At 47.4% G+C, this 18,631-nt stretch overlaps 2 protein-coding genes across 2 annotated transcripts in view; one reads left to right on the top strand and one right to left on the bottom strand.

Moving 5' to 3' along the window:
- LOC306964332 (uncharacterized protein) overlaps positions 1-18,631 on the bottom strand; it is a gene marked incomplete at its 3' end in the record, with an annotated part of 391,619 nt that overhangs the window by 198,336 nt on the left and 174,652 nt on the right. The window contains exons 2-4 of the mRNA XM_079558323.1: positions 12,473-13,048; positions 11,816-11,931; positions 9,229-9,327 (exon numbers count right to left, since the gene is read on the bottom strand). Of these exons, the coding sequence (XP_079414449.1) occupies positions 9,229-9,327; positions 11,816-11,931; positions 12,473-12,983 (726 nt within the window). The 5' untranslated portion in view covers positions 12,984-13,048. The remainder of the gene's footprint in view (positions 1-9,228; positions 9,328-11,815; positions 11,932-12,472; positions 13,049-18,631) is intronic.
- Positions 1,150-2,859, top strand: LOC306964333 (uncharacterized protein; the record flags this gene model as incomplete). Its single annotated transcript, XM_079558324.1, has 1 exon — positions 1,150-2,859. Exon 1 carries the CDS (start codon positions 1,945-1,947, stop codon positions 2,857-2,859), a length of 915 nt encoding a protein of 304 aa, XP_079414450.1. The 5' UTR covers positions 1,150-1,944.

Genomic DNA, 18,631 nt, shown 5'->3' with positions numbered 1-18,631 from the left:
ACTTTTTGGTTGAATTTTTGTCACATTTTTGTTGATTTTTTGTCACTTTTTGGTTGAATTTTTGTCACTTTTTGTTGAATTTTTGTCACTTTTTGTTGAATTTTTGTCACATTTTTGTTGAATTTTTGCCACTTTTTGGTTGAATTTTTGTCACATTTTTGTTGATTTTTTGTCACTTTTTTTGTTGAATTTTTGTCACTTTTTGTTGAATTTTTGTCACTTTTTGTTGAATTTTTGTCACTTTTTGGTTGAATTTTTGTCACATTTGGTTGATTTTTTGTCACATTTTTCTTGAATTTTTGGCACTTTCTGGTTGAATTTTTGTCACATTTTTGTTGAATTTTTGTTGTGTTTACATCCTTGTTTTCTTCTCATTTTTTGTGGCTGTTTGGGTGTTTTTTCCCAAGAAGCTTTTTGATTAGGGTAAAGCCAAACTGGAGAAAATGGGATCTGTTCAGGCGGGAGTTAAGAGGTTAAACATTTCATATGTTCTCATGACACCGTGACCAAAGCCACTCAGGCTCTCAGACAGGTCGAATAACATTACTTTAACATTGTGGTATGTTTGTTTTGTTTGACCTTCATTTAACCAGGAAAGTCTGTTTGAAGGAAATGCTTTAACTTATGTCAGTCCATATCCATAAATGAAACTCCTACTTAGAGAAAAGTGTTAGTGGTGCCTCCAGACCAGACTTTAACCTGCAATCTGGCCAGTTCAAAGCTAACAGGTGTTTGTTAATCCTGCTCTGAACTAACAATAATAACTATTAAAATATACTGTCTCCTGCAGACGTCCGGATCCACTGGAGTCCAGAGCTCGGTCTGAAGCAGGAAGTCCCCGAGACTCCACAGATTAAAGAGGAACCAGAGGAACCAGAGGAACCAGAGGAACCAGAGGAACCAGAGGAACCAGAGGAACCAGAGGAACAGAGCATCAAACAGGAGGAAGAGCAGCTCAAACAGTTCACTGAGACGTCACCAAAGAACATCATCATCATCACCAAAGAGTCTTTTCTGCTTGATGTTGGTGAGAAGCACAACCAAGAGTTTATTGACAAAAGAAATCTCATCAAATGCAAACAAACCACCAGCACGTCTTCACTGTTTCAACTGAGGAACACAGAGGATGGAGGAAGTGACTCTGAAACCGAGGAACAAACGGACCACTCCTCAGGCTCTGACAATGACGAGGACTGGGAACCTCCTGCCAGCGCTTCAGCCGCACATGATGGAGACCACGGCCAAGTCCAGATCAAAGACACAAGTCCAGCCGCTCACGACTCGAGTCAAAGGAAGAAACACGAGTGTCCTTTCTGTCAGAGGAGATTCGCTGCTAAACGGAACTGGGCGACGCACGTGAGGGTTCACACGGGAGAGAAACCGTACGGCTGCTCCATCTGTCAGAAGGCGTTTGCTGATAGTTCTGGCCTCAGACACCACCAGAAAACCCACACAGGAGAGAAACCGTACGGCTGTTCAAGCTGTCAGAAAACCTTCTCCCAAAAGGGCCACCTCAAAGCGCACCTGAGATCCCACACCGGCGAGAGACCGTACAGCTGCTCCACCTGCCAGAGGGCGTTTACCTACAGCAGCGCCCTCAGGAGGCACGAGAAGCTGCACACGGGGGAGAAGCCTTACAGCTGCACCGTCTGCCAGAGGGCGTTCACAAAGTGGGTCGCCCTCAGGAACCACACCGCAACCCACACGGGACAGAGACCTTACAGCTGCCCGACCTGTCTGCAGAGGTTTGCCCGGCAGACGTCCCTCAGGTGCCACGTGAGGGTCCACACGGGGGAGAAACCTTTCGCCTGCTCGGTCTGCCACAGAGCGTTTTCACATGGCAGCGCCCTCCGAAAGCACGAGAGCGTCCACACGGGCACGAGGCCTCACAGCTGCCCGGTCTGTGAGAAGACGTTCGCACAAAAGCACGGGCTCGACGTTCACATGAAGACCCACACGGGGGAGAAGCCGCACAGCTGCTCCGTCTGCCTCCGAGCGTTTGCGTACGGGAGCGACCTCGCGGTCCACAAGCGAACGCACACGGGGGAGAAACCGTACGGCTGCCCTCGCTGCGAGAAAAGGTTCCCGAGGAAGTGCACCCTCGACCTCCACATGCGGACCCACACGGGGGAGAGGCCTTACAGCTGCTCCGTCTGCCAGAAACCGTTTGCCAATAAATGCTACCTCCGGATTCACACGAGGACCCACACGGGGGAGAGGCCCTACAGCTGCTCGGTCTGTGAGCGCGCGTTCGCCTTGAAGAGTCACCTGTTTCAACACATGAAAACCCACACGGGGGAGAAGCCGTACAGCTGCCCGGTCTGCCGGAGAGCGTTTGCGTTCAGCGGCGCCCTCCGGAGGCACGAGGGCACCCACGCCCGAGTCAAGCCTTTCAGCTGCTCCGTGTGCGGGAAGTCGTTCACGCTGAGGTGCGCACTCCGGGCACACGCGAGGCAGCACACCGGAGAGAGACCCTACAGCTGCTCCACCTGCCAGAAGGGGTTCGCCGATCGGTCCGGCCTCCGACAGCACGAGAGGACCCACACGGGGGAGCGGCCGCACAGCTGCTCCGTGTGCCAGGGGGCGTTTGTGAACGGGACGGTCCTCAGGCAGCACATGAGGATCCACACGGGGGAGCGGCCGTACAGCTGCCCCGAGTGTCAGAAGACGTTCGCGAGGAAGGCGTACCTCAGGAGCCACATGAAGACCCACACCGGGGAGAAACCTTACAGCTGCTCAGTCTGCCGGAGGACGTTCGCCTATAAAAGTGTCCTCACGAAACACGAGGCGACTCACGGGGACAGAACCCGGCGACCGACTGAGCGATTGTCACCAGATCATTCACACCGAACACTTTGATTGGATGAGACAAATGTCCAAATGTTTTCCCTCATTATTTGATATTGATTGGATTCACAAACCTGACTTATTCTTCTCCACCTTTGGACGCCTTTTATGAGGAAATCATTTTCATTTTTTGTTTCATGTGAATTGGCCCAGGAATTGTGGCATTTTCAGCTGCTCCTCCATTTTGAACGATAGTCTCTTTAGAAAGTTAAGATGTCACACAACCTAATCTTTCAAGGGAAAGCAAATAAAGAATAATCATTAACAAATTATAAGAAGAAAAACATAATTAGGCCCGAGCGGCCTGCGAAGCACTGTGCCCATGTCAAACATAAACTCACCGTGTAAAACAGTGACTGTCCACACCAAAGGTGCCCAAAATTCAGGTCCGGTGAAAAATTAATTTAAATGTGTGTTTTATATTGGGGGAAAAAAATGGCCTCGACAGCGCCACCTACAAAAGTCAAAATACATTGCGCCAATGGGGGAGTGGCCAACGTCAACTTTGTCGTAGAGCAACGGGATTCGGTACAGACATTCGTCATGTAATGACAAACAAAAAATATTATTGTGGCCCCGCCCCCTGACAAACCGGAAGTCCGCCACTTTGACAGGAAGTCTGGAAAATGCTGAGTCAGCGTTTTCGCTGACATCGCATTTTTACGAACTCCTCCTTGGGCGTTTGACTAAATGAGTTCAAAATCGCTCCAGCTCATGTCGAGATGTGGGGCATCAAAAGTTACCAACATCTTTTTGCTATGTTTTACGGTTTGTTTGCGGCGAAGCTGCAATCTTTGCGAAGAATTTTGCAATTAATCGTAAACTAAAAATCACTCCCATTTGCACAAACAAACTCCGATAAAAAATCGGAAATAAACATTTTATTGACCTTTCACCCCTGGACACAACAAATGTGAATAAGTGACATTGGGCGCGATAGCGCCCCCTCCAGGTGCAGAAGAAAAAATGCATTATGCGGAAAAAAATTAGTTTCTCGGAAATGGATGAAATTTGGCACAAAAATAGTTGATGGTGTCCCGATCCAAAAAGCCAATGGGACTCATATCATATTTTGTATGGTGTTGCCATGGGGACGCCCGGGGGCCCCCATGTTATTCTAATGGGGCTGACACATGAATCTCACATTATACAACATTACAGCGCGTTAGCGCCCCCTGTCAGGAGCTTCATTGAAATACGGCCCGTCAGGGCCGTCCCATGCTGAGGGTGAAAATAAAAAGATTATGGGCGCACTAGCGCCCTCTGCAGGTTGGAGCCATTATTCAAATGGAGAGGAGAAAAATGTAGTTTTGATGTTTACTGACAAAGATGCGTACATGTTGTTTAGTCACGTAAATGTTCTTAGCGTTTAGCTTCTCCCAGCAAAGGTATAGAAGCTACAAACTGCTACAAACTGTTCCATGTTCATGAGCCTTTACACGACAACTTTTGCGTGACTGAGGGCACGCTTAAAGACCAGACAGGTACACATCAACTCGTCTAAGCTCAGGTAAGAACATACCTCAGTGTGGAAGAACTGTGGCCTGTTGCTTTAATGACAGCGGTTATCCAGCTTAAACCGAAGCGCCGCGTGTTTGTCCTGGTTTAGCAGCTTTAGCGTTGGGCCAGGGGCGGACACAGAAGGTCCACTGGCTCCAGGGCCACCGGTCTGGCCTCTCACTTTACCTTACCCTCACCCCCGGGCGCAACCGAGCTTTACCCAAATCTAAAAGCTTAAAAGAAAAGCATAACAACAAACAACAACATGTGACAAAAACGTGACGACAAAGCAATGAAAAAAGCGATGAATAAACAACAAAAACATGACAAACCCCCCCCGAAAAACAAGAGACAAAAACACAACGAAAAAGCAACAAAAACAAACATCGACAAACAAAAATGCAGCGACAACGTGACAAAAAGTCACTTTTCTAGATTTTAGCTTTCAAATGAGGCATAACAGTGTTGCTCTCCAGTCAAGAAGCTTTTGGATTTGGGTAAAGCCGAACTGGAGAAAATGCTCTCGGTTAAAGGGGCTAGAAGGAGTTTAAAAATGTTAAAAGAATGTATTTTCCTCCCCCTACATGTTCCTCCATGTCCTCATGTGTAGAATGAGCCCAGACCTGTTCACCACAACTGCCTCTAAAATCCTGTCACTCAGCTTAAAGGAATAGGCCACCGTTTTTACATACTGAGATATTTTCTTACCTAACCTTAGCCGAGTTAATATATCCCCGTCTGGTCTTTGTCCGTGCGCTCACACATACGCAGCCTCTCCCACATGTCACATAGCTCCAAAAAAGCTCACGATAGAAGCTACCAAGCTCTTCCACGTGTTCCCTATTTAAATAAAGTTATGTGAAGTGTTTTCATGCGAAGTATATTTACACAGAAATGTAGCATGTCGATTTTATAAGCAAATAAAAAGGGGAACTATATTGTGAGGCGTAATGATACGAGGAGCACAGCGTCCGCGCAGTAGCTCCTAAAGGTTATTGACGGAAGTGAGCGGGGGAAGTCTTTAGGAGTTACTGCGCGGACGTTTTGCTCCTCGTATCATTACGCCTCACAATATAGTTCCCCTTTTTATTTGCTTATAAAATCGACATGCTACATTTCTGTGTAAATATACTTCGCATGAAAACACTTCATGTAACTTTATTTAAATAGGGAACACGTGGAAGAGCTCATTTGACTCTAACGTCCTTTACAAACATTTACACGTTTCTATATCATTCACATGTCGCTTCAGACCAGTTTACCCGCGAAAGAAACAGAAGTAAACTTACCACCGGAGTTTGATCTGATCACGTGACTGAGCCTCTTCTACAGCGTCAGATACAGATGCCCAGAGCAGCAGGCGCCCTCTGCTGGAGGAACCCGGTGTTGCATCTTACTGTAGATCATAATAAACCTTCTATAGGCCACACAGAAAGAGCATTTTCACTCAGAGTTTTAATGTTGAACTGTTTTAAAGCATAAACCACAATAATATTCATGAAGATCAAGCTCGAAGTTTTATCTCACATTTGGTTTAATGTTTGTCTTGAATGTAATAATATGTGACTCTGGTTTGGAATCGGTCCAAAGGCTTGGTCAGAACTTCCCTCAGACACAGCACAGATCCTCTCCTCACTGTCACCATGTTCACACTTTATTACAGAATCTGCTTTATTATGATGATGATTCAGCTCTTTAGTCTAATCTGTGAGTGAGTCTGTCTCTGTGAGCTTCACGTCTCTGAGCTTTGTTAACGGAAAGTTTCCAGGTTCATGAGGCAGAAAAAACAAAGAAAGAAAATAATTCACACACGAAATTTAACAGAAATGTTTTTAATCAACAATTTGAATGAACTTTTTAAACTGTTGTGGTGAAGAAGGAAACTTTTATATTTAGAGACATCGACATGAAACCTCAGATTGTCGACATTAACCTCTGAACCCGCCTGAACAAAGCCACAAAACTCATCTAAACAGATCTTTGTCATCGCGTTGTTGTCATGATTTGTCTCATTTTCATCCAGATTTTCTCGCTATTTTTTCAAGAAGCTTCTATTTGGGTAAAGCCAAGCTGGAGAAAATACGCTCGGTTAACCTAGAGCACGATGGCTCAAATCCAAAACATCGTCACTGACGCCGGTGATTTTTACCTGAGATAAAACACCCGATAAGAAGAACTTTATCAAAATCTATCAAAACATGACAAACACGACACATGTGAGTCTTTTATATGAAACTGTGTCATGTCTAATAACATGACAGAAAAGCCTCATGAGACGACCAGAGAAAAATGATCCAAAATCTGGGAACAAAAAATTCCTTAAAAATGTGATAATGAAGATGTAAAGTGTTTCCTGGATGTGTGAGACGTCTCTGGTGAAGCTCAGTGTCCTTCAGGAGAGAGAAGCTAAATATAAATAACTCTGTGTTTCTCACTTACTGTGAAGCCGGAGACACAAATACACTGACCCTCCCCGACCTTCATCACTATGGAAACATGAGGCTGTAGGAGAAACACCCAGAACATCAGAGACGTCCAAGACAGAGACCCAGGACACTCAGAGAAACTCAGATCAGGAACATCACACACATGGATCTGCTCGGGTGAAAAACACCCCAGAATAGTGTTCAGGGTTTTAAGGCGGAGGTTAAGAGGTTCATATGAGCAACAGAGTCTATTGTCTATAAGTCATATTATGTTTTCAGATAAAAGTAGGCTGTGTTTACAAACAGACGCCCAAACTTCTTATGTTTCTGTTGAAGAAATCTAAAAATAAATCCCTCCAAAAGACTCTAAAGGTCAAAGTCTGTCGGAGCTAAAGTGGAAAAGCTGTCGCCGCAATGTGATAAAAACGCTTTAAAATGTCAATTTCCCAAATAAATCTTGGGTTATTCACTGATGTAATGTTTCTCCAAACACGTTTTTGTGATGATGATGTTTTTTGTTTTGTTTCAAAGTTAAAGTTTAAATGTGAAGACACTGAATTGGCCCAAACTTGAAATAATGGAGTTTTGCAGCGTCTCCTTAAACCTCTGAAAATGTCTTGTGTGTCTTGTTTTGAACAGCTATAATTATTGATCACTTGTTGTTCCACTCCTGCCCACGGTTTATGAACGCTCCTTGTGAATAGGGCTGGGTACCGTTCGTTTTTTTCGATACCAAGTACTTTAACTTACAATAATATTAACGTGTATTAAAAGTATCATTCAGGAAAAGACTGAAAACAGCACAACAGAGGCTCCACAGGAGCAGCAGCGTCGCCGGTCACCACTTAAGCAGAGATAAAAGAGAGAAAGGACGTTATTCCCTCCTGAGCTGCAGAGTCAGAGCCACATCAGGACACGGTTTCTTTCAGATAAACTTTTCTAAACTCACTGCACTTTGACAAAGCGAAAGCTCCACACGTCAAAGATCCTGACATGGTGTGAGCCTCACTCTGTCACTCATCATTTACCAAAACTGGACCAACAATGTCTAACACAGAGTGAGCGCTCACTTTTCTATAAACCAGCTTGGATATTCCCGTCTCTGCAGCTGCTGTAAAGTTGTAACAACAGCCCGTAGGCTCCGCCTCCGGGTCTGTCGTTAAAGGTAAAGACGTCTTTCTTATTGTCACTGCTTGGTTTTGCTTTTCAATTTGCCTAAAAACTAAAGTTTCTTATTGAGTCCTGGTTTAGTCCTGGTTTAGTTTAGCTCTGGGTTTTACGACCGGAGTAAGTCCTGGTTTAGACCTGGCTCAGTCCTGACGCAGACCGCGGCTCTGCCATCTCTATTACAGAAGTTTTGCTTAAAGCCAATGTGTCTTGTGAACTCTGAAGAGGCCTGTGAGCTATAAGTTGTAGCTTTTCTTCGCTCCATTGGCGCTAAAGCGGCTCATTATCTGCACATACGTGCATTTTTTAAACTCAAGTCTGGAGAGAAAAAGAACCGAAAACTGGCACGGAAAGAATTTTATTTTTTCGATACCACCCCCGACCGGAGCTTTTCGGTCGGTACCAAGCAGGTACCGTTTAACGGTGCCCATCCCTACTAGTGAACTTTGGATTTGAACTGGACAACTGAAAGGTTTTTACCTATAAACGTTGAAGTCAAACAAATAAACAATAATCCTCCAGTCTCCGGGTCTCTCCTGTTTCTGAGCAGATCCACTTCTCACACCGAGTTAAACCCTTTGTGAGATTTCATGTGGACTTTGAGAGTTCCCTTTTGTGCAAACGCTCTCTGACAGACTGGGCAGCTGAAAGGCCTCTCTCCTGTGTGAGTTCTCATGTGCACTGTGAGTCTGGATTGTTTAGTAAATGTTTTGTGACATAACAAACAGCTGTGAGGTCTGTCTCCGGTGTGATTCGTCATGTGGTCTTGGAGAGAAGACTGTGCGGAAAACTGTTTCTGACAAACTGTACATGTGTAAGGCCTCTCTCCCGTGTGTAGTCTCATGTGTTCAGCCAGCTGTGCTTTCCTGATGTAGGATTTCTCACAAAATAAACAACTGTAAGGTCTCTCTCCTGTGTGAGTTCGTTCATGCCTCCTGAGATCTGAACTATGTGTAAACGCCCTTTGACAGGTTGAGCAGCTGTAAGGTCTCTGTCCTGTGTGAATTCTCATATGTGCTCGGAGAGTGCTATCCTGTTTAAATGTTTTCTCACAAACTGGACAAATGAAAGGTTTCTCTCCTGTGTGAATTCTCGTGTGTCTTTCTAAGTGTTGTTTAGTGTTGAATCTCTTCTTACAGACGGTGCACTCATGTTTCTTCCTTTGCTCTGCTCCACACTCTGCCGTGTGTTTCTCACTGACATCACAAAGTGAAAACATGTTGGTGATGATGATGTTCTTTGGTGACGTCTCAGTGAACTGTGGGAGCTGCTCTTCCTCCTGTTTGACGCTCTGTTCCTCTGGTTCCTCTGGTTCTTCTGGTTCCTCTGGTTCCTCTGGTTCCTCTGGTTCCTCTGGCACCTCTGGTTCCTCTGGCTCCTCTGGTTCCTCTTTAACCTGTGGAGTCTCAGGGATTTCCTGCTTCAGACTGAGCTCTGGACTCCCGTGGGTCTGGACGTCTGCAGGAGACGATGGGAAACATTAATGACAAACATATTTCTAAACATTAACAAGTCCATGAAACACAAAATACGTCTGTTTTAAATGTAGTCGTAGTTCATGGTAGTTCATTTTCACTTTGAGGACATTTGCAGCGATAACATCAGGGATTGTGATGATCCGAGTGAAGTCGCTCATTAGTTTGTTGGTGTTGATCCTCTAGTGCAGGGGGAGGCAGGTTTGTTTGGCGGAGGCAGGTTTTCTTCATTGTAAAAAGACCAAGGGCCGGACCTGCCAATTTTAGCCCAAAGTAAAGCATCATTTTGCCGACATTGTCTGTACATTATGGTCTTACCGTTAAACGATGGAAAAAAGTTTAGCTTCTACTGAGATCTAAAGCAGGCACCGAAAAAAAAGCTTTTGATGCCGTTGGTCCAGGGACGACATTAAAGGAAATGACTTTGTTGTTTCAGCTCAGATCAAATAATTTGTTTTTCCATCTTTTTTCTTTCCATTTTTTCAATTTCTCACCCAATGTTTTTTTCTTAGTATTATTTTTCCCCAATTTTTTTTCTTGTTTTCACAATTGTTTTTCCTTCTTACTCATTTTTCCAAATTGATTCCCTATTTTTACCAATTTTTTTCACAAAACAATTTTAACACGATTTTCCCTCATTTTTAGCCACATTTCCCCCAGAATTCAAAGTCACTGGAGATGAACCCGATATTGTAAATGTGCAGATCACACATTATTGTTCTGTTTTCTGGTTTTTGAGTATAGATATCAGATAAAGCACCGCTCAGATGTTGCCGATATATAACCTACTTGGGTGTTTTGTTTAAAACTTTGAAAGATTTGACTGTATTTTACATTTTGAGCGTATTCAAACAGACATTCTGCCTCTGATTTGAGTAATAACATCATCTTCTAAATCATCCAAAACATCCTGAGGGCCAGAGCTTCTGTGCTGGAGGGCTGGATTTGGCCCTCGGGCCTGACGTTGCCGACCCTGCTCTAGTGCGGCGGCGCTGGTGTCGCTCAGATAAAGGCGTCACTTTGACTCCAGATCGTGAGGAGGTTTGGTTTCACTACACTCATAAAAAGCACTCACTTTGGGTGAACAAATAAGACGAGACTCGGCCAAGATGGCTGCCACGTGAAGCAGGTGTTTCTGAAGAAGAATGTGTGAGATTCCATTTATATGAACTTCCTTTTGCTCAGGTAAGAACTAAGGACTAAAGACCTGGGTTAGAAGCTGCCTGTGAGCACGTGCCTCCAAACCGTCACATGACAAAGAAACAAAGAAACGAGATCTCGTGAGCAGAGCACGAAGGACAAGTAGAGATTGAAGCTCTTCCATGAACTTTCATTCTTACGCGGCGCTTCCAGTGCTGACCACGTTCTGCCCCCAGAGTCTCAAACCTCCTCCCCTGACGCCCAGAAAGGCAAGTCAGAGGGAGAGCTCCACTTACCAAAATGGAGGCCACCGAGTGAGAAAAGGAAAACGATGGAAAGACAACAAAGAGAAAGGAGAAGATCTGAGGAAGAAGCTGCTGCACATGTGCCGCTCTGTTTACCCAAAGGCTCCTCAGCGTCGGGGGAAGTTCCTGGATCCACGTTTGCCACAGAGTGAAGAAACATGACGACAAATCCAGGCCTGTCATCATCTGCTTCAACACCAGAGACATGAGGGACCACGTCTGGAATCGCTCCAAGGAAACCCAGGATCTGGTCGTCCTTGAGACGCTCACGTGACCATCACGACTGAAGAGGGAACTGGAGGTGGGATTAAATAAGTTTCTTCTTCCCTTTCAGGTACAAATGGATCCTCATGTTGACAGACTGTAGAGTGTCCTTTCTGATGCTCAGTGTGTTAAACCAAAATGCAAAACTTACTGGAATCCATTTTACTAGAACATAAACTTATCATTTCAATCCTGTATAAATGACACAATAAGATAAACTCATTTTAAAATCCTCCAGAAATATTTTCCGAGTCACTAATCTCCACATTTACAGACACCGACTCCAAATGCAGGTGAAAATATGACCCACCTGTTCTTCACATGGTCCAGAACTAATGCTTTCTGGAAACAAGTTGAAACTTATCACAAAAACGATCCACTAGTAAATCGTTTAATATGGAAAATATTAAATCCACAAAGCAACATTTTCCCAGTAAAAAACAATATTAAAAGTACCTTTAATCAAAATAAGGAACTACATGGACTCACCTCTGGAACACACACGAGGACCAGGCTGACCAGCTGCTCCTTGTCGTGGGCCCAGAGCCTCTAGGAGCCGCTGTCTCCTCTGGTTCTCCGTGTTCTCCTCCGTGGGTCGTGAAGACATGTGGATGGTTTGTTTGTCAGTCGTCAGGGGAGTCTTGAGATTTCCTTCCTCATTTAACTCCATCTTTGTTTCCTCCTGTTTGACGCTCTGTTCCTCTGGTCCCTCTGGTCCCTCTGGTTCCTCTGGTTCCTCTTTAATCTGTGGAGTCTCGGGGACTTCCTGCTTCAGACTGGGCTCTGGACTCCACTGGGTCTGGACGTCTGCAGGAGACGATGGGAAACACAAACAAAATCTTCATTTTAAAAAGGTCAAACGATCAAACTGTTTTCACATTCACAGTGAGGGAAGTGCACAGGGTTATTATGGTTTCAGACTAACGCAGGGTGCGTAGGGGCCCCACAGGTGCAAGGGCCCAGAGGCAAGTTACTTACAGTAACTCTGGTTCTCTGAATGTGCACAGTCTATAACATATTGGGCGACTCACAGGATGATTCTCAGAGGTCAGACAGACACAACCGTCAGGAGCAGGTTTCAGTTAGTTTTAAATCAGGTTCTTCAACATGAGTCAGAAGGTCTGTAGAAGTTTGTATCATATGTTTATTGATGCTTTGGCAAAAGTTTTATTTGGTTTTGGTTTATTTGGTTCACGGTGGCACAGTGATAAGAGCTCTTGCTTCACAGCTCGACGGGGCCTTTCTGTGTGGAGTCTGCATGTTCTCCCCGTGTCTGCGGAGGTTTCCCCTACCACTAAAACATGTACAATAGGCCAGGATGAACGATGTGTGTCTCTCCAGGACCCACCTATTCTGTGGAGCAGGACCTGTGGACTCAGAGACTTCCCCAGGAGCTGCTGTCTCCTCTGGTCCTCCTCCAGGAGCTGCTGTCTCCTCTGGTTCTCCTCCAGGACCTGCTGTCTCCTCTGGTTCTCCTCCAGGAGCTGCTGTCTCCTCTGGTTCTCCTCCAGGAGCTGCTGTCTCCTCTGGTTCTCCTCCAGGAGCTGCTGTCTCCTCTGGTTCTCCTCCAGGAGCTGCTGTCTCCTCTGGTTCTCCTCCAGGAGCTGCTGTCTCCTCTGGTTCTCCTCCAGGAGCTGCTGTCTCCTCTGGTTCTCCTCCAGGAGCTGCTGTCTCCTCTGGTTCTCCTCCAGGAGCTGCTGTCTCCTCTGGTTCTCCGTGTTCTCCTCCGTGGGTCGTGAAGACATGTTGATGGTTGGTTTGTCAGTCGTCAGGGAAGGGAGATTTCCTTCCTCATTGAACTCCATCTTGGTTTCCTCCTGTTTAACGCTCTGTTCCCCTGGTTCCTCTGGTTCCTCCATATTCTGTGGAGTGTCAGAGATCTCCTGCTTCAGACTGAGCTCTGGACTCCACTGGGTCTGGGCGTCTGCAGGAAACAAAGGGAAACATGGTTTTAAGACCTTGTGAAAATCTTATTTTCTGCAGAACAAATATTAAGAAATGACTCTGAGCATTAACGTGTCGCCTGAAGCTTTTGCTCAGATTGGAAAAGGTAAATATCAGTATTTATCTGAAATGGGGAAAGTGGTCCAATAATGTATATATACAGTATATATTGATGTGGTGGCACGTGCAGCAGTGTGGACGGGCTGATCAGGGGCAACAGTTTCTTCAAATCTGCTAAAGAAATCCTAAAAATAAAGAAACTCCAACACAGATCCAGAAGAAAATGTCCCCAAAAGAAAGAAGCTTTTTACCGTGGGAGGGCGTTTATAAGCTTTTGCTTCGGCCCACTCCTTTTGAGCAGAATTTTAACTGCTCAAATGAACAAATAAACTAAACTAATTAAACTAAACTGTGTTATGACAAAGTGGAGCGGACAGCAGAACCCACAGCAGGCGTCTCAGACATGCGGCCCGGGGGCCAAATGCGGCCCGCGAGGTAATTACTTATTTATAGGGCTGCAACTAACGATTATTTTGTAATCGATTAATCTATCGATTATTTTTGGGATTAATCGAGTAATCGCTTGGCTGTGAATGGTGTAGGAAAATTGTATTTTTTTCAATTTAAAAAAAAATCACATATAGCTTAAGTGGAGCTGCTTGAAGATGTGTTGATGGAGTAAACTAAAGGGAAATGTTTGTTGGAGACTCTATTCATGACATATACACTGAACAAAATGTACACAGACCCTAACTATATAAACAAAGTAGGATTTCATCAAAAATACTACATTTTCATGTCATTTTTGCTTCATTTTAGTCAGTGTGAACCAGAAAATGATTAATCGATTACTAAAATAATCGATTAGTCGTTTCAGCCCTACTTATTTATATTATATGTAACCCCGTGAGCTGCCACCTTAACGTGGTGGGGTTGTTTGAGTGCCCGAATGATCCGAGGAGCTCTGTTGTCTGGGGCTTTATGCCCCTGGTAGGGTCTCCCATGGCAGGTCTGAGGTGAAGGGTCAGACGAGGAGCAGCTCAGAAGACTCTTATGGACATGACTCAAACAAGGACCGAGACGTCGCCCGGCATGGCGCAGCCGGGGCCCCACCCTGGAGCCAGGCCTGGGGTTGGGACCCGAACGCGAGCGTCTGGTGGCACAGCTCGAAGAGACGGCGTGGGCCCGCCCTCCTGTGGACCCACCACCCGCAGAGGGATCCGTAGGGGTCGGGTGCGAAGAGGACTGGGTGGCAGTCAGAGGCAGGTGCCTCGACGACCTGGTCCGCATGCGCAGCTTCTGGCGTTCGGGACATGGAACGTCACCTCGCTGGGGGGGAAGGAGCCTGAGCTTGTGCGGGAGGTTGAGAGATACTGGCTAGATATAGTCGGGCTCACCTCCACGCACAGCTTGGGTTCCGGATCCCAACTCCTGGAGAGAGGCTGGACTCTCCATTTTTCTGGAGTTGCCCGCGGGGAGAGGCGGCGGGCTGGGGTGGGTTTGCTCATATCCCCCCAGCTCAGCCGTCACGTGTTGGAGTTCACCCCGGTGGACGAGAGGGTCGCGTCCCTACGCCTTCGGGTCGGGGACAGGTCTCTCACCGTTGTCTCGGCCTACGGGCCCAACATCGGTGCAGAGTACCCGGCCTTCTTGGAGTCCCTGGGAGGGGTACTAGATAGTGCTCCGACTGGGGACTCCATTGTTCTGCTGGGGGACTTCAACGCCCACGTGGGTAACGACAGTGAGACCTGGGAGGGAGTGATTGGGAAGAACGGCCTCCCCGATCTGAACCCGAGTGGTGTTCTGTTATTGGACTTCTGTGCTAGTCACAGTTTGTCCATAACGAACACCATGTTCGAGCACAAGGGTGTCCATAAGTGCACGTGGCACCAGGACACCCTAGGCAGGAGGTCGATGATCGACTTTGTAGTTGTGTCGTCTGACCTCCGGCCGCGTGTCTCGAACACTCGGGTGAAGAGAGGGGCGGAGCTGTCAACCGATCACCACCTGGTGGTGAGCTGGATCCGCTGGCAGGGGAGGAAGCCGGTCAGACCTGGCAGGCCCAAGCGTGTTGTGAGAGTCTGCTGGGAACGTCTGGCGGATCCCTCTGTCAGTGGGGTCTTCAACTCCCACCTCCGGAAGAGCTTCACCCAGATTCCGAGGGAGGCGGGGGACATGGAGTCAGAGTGGACTCTGTTCTCCTCCTCCATTGTCGATGCGGCTGCTCGTAGTTGTGGCCGTAAGGTCTCTGGTGCCTGTCGTGGAGGTGGGCTCGTCCATCACCCAAGCTGAAGTCACCAAGGTGGTGAGAAAGCTCCTCGGTGGCTCCGGGGGTGGTTGAACCTTGGATCCAGGAGGAACAATGCGGTTTTCGTCCTGGTCGTGGCACACTGGACCAGCTCTATACCCTTCATCGGGTGCTCGAGGGTTCATGGGAGTTCGCCCAACCAGTCCACATGCGTTTTGTGGATCTGGAGAAAGCGTTCGACCGCGTCCCTCGTGGTGCCCTGTGGGGGGTGCTCCGGGAGTATGGGGTCCGGGGCCCTCTGTTAAGGGCTGTCCGTTCCCTGTATGACCGCAGCAGGAGCTTGGTTCGCATTGCCGGCAGTAAGTCAGACCTGTTCCCGGTGCGTGTTGGTCTCCGCCAGGGCTGCCCTTTGTCACTGGTTCTGTTCATTACTTTTATGGACAGAATTTCTAGGCGCAGCCAGGGGCCGGAGGGTGTCCGGTTTGGGAGCCTCAGAGTCTCATCTCTGCTGTTTTCAGATGATGTTGTTCTGTTGGACCTTCAGCACGCACTGGGGCGGTTTGCAGCCGAGTGTGTAGCGGCCGGGATGAGGATCAGCACCTCCAAATCTGAGGCCATGGTTCTCCTTCCCCTCTACAGGTCGGTGGGGAGTCCTTGCCTCAAGTGGAGGAGTTCAAGTATCTCGGGGTCTTGTTCACGAGTGAGGGACTGATGGAGCGTGAGATGGACAGACGGATCGGTGCGGCGTCAGCAGTGATGCGGTCGCTGTATCGGTCTGTCGTGGTGAAGAGGGAGCTGAGTCGGGGGGCAAAGCTCTCGATTTACCGATCGATCTACGTTCCTACCCTCACCTATGGTCATGAGATTTGGGTAATGACCGAAAGGACAAGATCGCGAATACAAGCGGCCGAAATGAGTTTCCTTCGCAGGGTGGCTGGGCGCACCCTCCGAGATCGGGTGAGGAGCTCAGTTACCCGGGAGGAGCTCGGAGTAGAGTCGCTGCTCCTTCACGTCGAAAGGAGCAGCTGAGGTGGCTCGGGCATCTGTTCCGGATGCCTCCTGGTCGCCTCCCGCGGGAGGTGTTCCAGGCATGTCCTAGTGGGACAAGGCCTCGTGGAAGACCCAGGACACACTGGTGGGACTATGTCTCCGAGCTGGCCTGGTGTCGCCTCGGGGTCAGAACAGCTGGAGGAAGTGTGTGTGGATCGGGAAGTTTGGGCATCTCTGCTGAGACTGCTGCCCCCGCGACCCGGCCCCGGATAAAGCGGAAGAAAATGGATGGATGGATGGATGGATATATTGCATGCGGCCCACCGGTAAATTGCATTAAACATGTTAGAACTACATTTCCCATGAGGCACCGCGCGGTGCTGCTGCGGACGCGAGAATGTCAACATCAGACGGGGAGGGAGATGTGACGCTTCTGCAGACGACTTATCAACTTTATTCATCAGAGAAACAGACTAAAAGCAGCGACTGAGAGAGAGGAGCTTCTGAAACAGGTGGAGACTCAGAACATGAGGAGAAACTTCAAGTTCAGCTAAACATGAGCTGGAAAAGTTACAGCAGCAGCAGCACAAAAAACACCTTCACATATTTACCTTTAGGACTTTACAAAGCGAACACATGTATTAGTGTTAAAACAGCAGTAAAGTGAGGAGCCTTTTCTCTCAGAGCTACATTATCCATGATCCATAGTTACATTAACAATAGAGAATATGGAAATGTATTAAAATACTGCAAATAATTACAGCAACATTGACAGTAAAAATATAAGCCCATCAGTTCTAACTGTCGGTCACACAAAGGTCAGAGGTCAGAGGTCAGTGACTCCACACTATTTCCATGAGGTGAATCTGAGCTGATCTCAGACACTCCAGAGTCTGGAAAAGTGTCCGAGTCGACACATTCACTGATGTGTTTATTATCTGACGGGTCATTGAAAATGAACACTGTAAAAACCAGTTTGAAGCTGATGTTTTTGCTGATGCTCGTGATCAGCTCCAGTCCCTGCTCGGGCTTTTCTGCACTAAATTAAAATGACATTTGTTGTACATTTCACATTTCTTTAACAGGCTCACAGACAGAACCTGGACCTGACTCCTGAAACATCACTGATGCTGAACCAGAATGGGATTCATTACATAAAAACTAATTGTCTAAGTCTGTAATTTCAAATGTAGAAGCTCAGCAAATGTTTGGCTGATTGGAAACCTCTAGAAGCTTAAACATGTGCAGATACATAGATAATGTACAGTCTATTTAAGTTATATTATAGCAAACTATGCTATGCTAAATCATAATTAACTTAATATAAAAGGCTTCGTCTGTTGCCCCCGACCAACACTGGGTTCACAAACAACAACAAATCAGCCCAGACTCACCAGCTGCTCTTTGTCGTGGGCCCAGAGCCTCCAGGAGCCGCTGGTTCCTCTGGTTCTCCTCTTTGGAGCGACACAGTTCCTCCTCATACTCCGCTATGGTCCTCTCCAGCAGCTCACAGATCTCCTCCGCGGCCGCGCTCAGCCGCTCCGTCACCAGAGCTCTCAGAGTCCGGCTCCTCGCGGACATGTTTACGAGCCGCTGTTAGCTTCAGCACCGTTAGCTTCAGCACCGTTAGCTTCAGCACCGTTAGCTTCAGCACCGTTAGCTTCAGCACCGTTAGCTTCAGCACCGTTAGCACTGAGCTAACCACAGCAACCAGAGAAACACTTCTTCTTCTTCTCCTTCTTGCTTCCGGCAGGCTACGCGCGGGAATGCGCAATGCTGCCCCCCACCGTCAGAAGCCAATACACGAACCTAAATTCTCATCAAAAGGCCAGTACAGCGAAGGAACAGAAGAATGGCTTCTTCCACCTGCTTCTCTCTCACAGAAACACTGCCGTAAATCCGGCCTGGTCACGTGATAATAAAGTTGACTCGACTGCGCCCCCCGTGGACTCTGATATCCATTACAGGCTCTGAGGGAGAAGTCAAAGTCAGTAAACTGATCACACAGCTGCTGTCTCCTCTGGTTCTCCTCCAGGAGCTGCTGGTTCCTCTGGTTCTCCTCCAGGACCTGCTGTCTCCTCTGGTTCTCCTCCAGGAGCTGCTGTCTCCTCTGGTTCTCCTGGAGCTGCTGTCTCCTCTGGTTCTCCTCCAGGAGCTGCTGTCTCCTCTGGTTCTCCTGGAGCTGCTGTCTCCTCTGGTTCTCCTCCTGGAGCTGCTGTCTCCTCTGGTTCTCCTCCAGGAGCTGCTGTCTCCTCTGGTTCTCCTCCTGGAGCTGCTGTCTCCTCTGGTTCTCCTCCAGGAGCTGCTGTCTCCTCTGGTTCTCCT

Source organism: Gobius niger, assembly GCF_951799975.1.
Source record: "Gobius niger genome assembly, chromosome: 6".
Taxonomy (NCBI): Eukaryota; Metazoa; Chordata; class Actinopteri; order Gobiiformes; family Gobiidae; genus Gobius; species Gobius niger.
The sequence above is the reverse complement of the archived record's forward strand: the minus strand, read 5'-3'. Positions and strand labels throughout refer to the sequence as shown.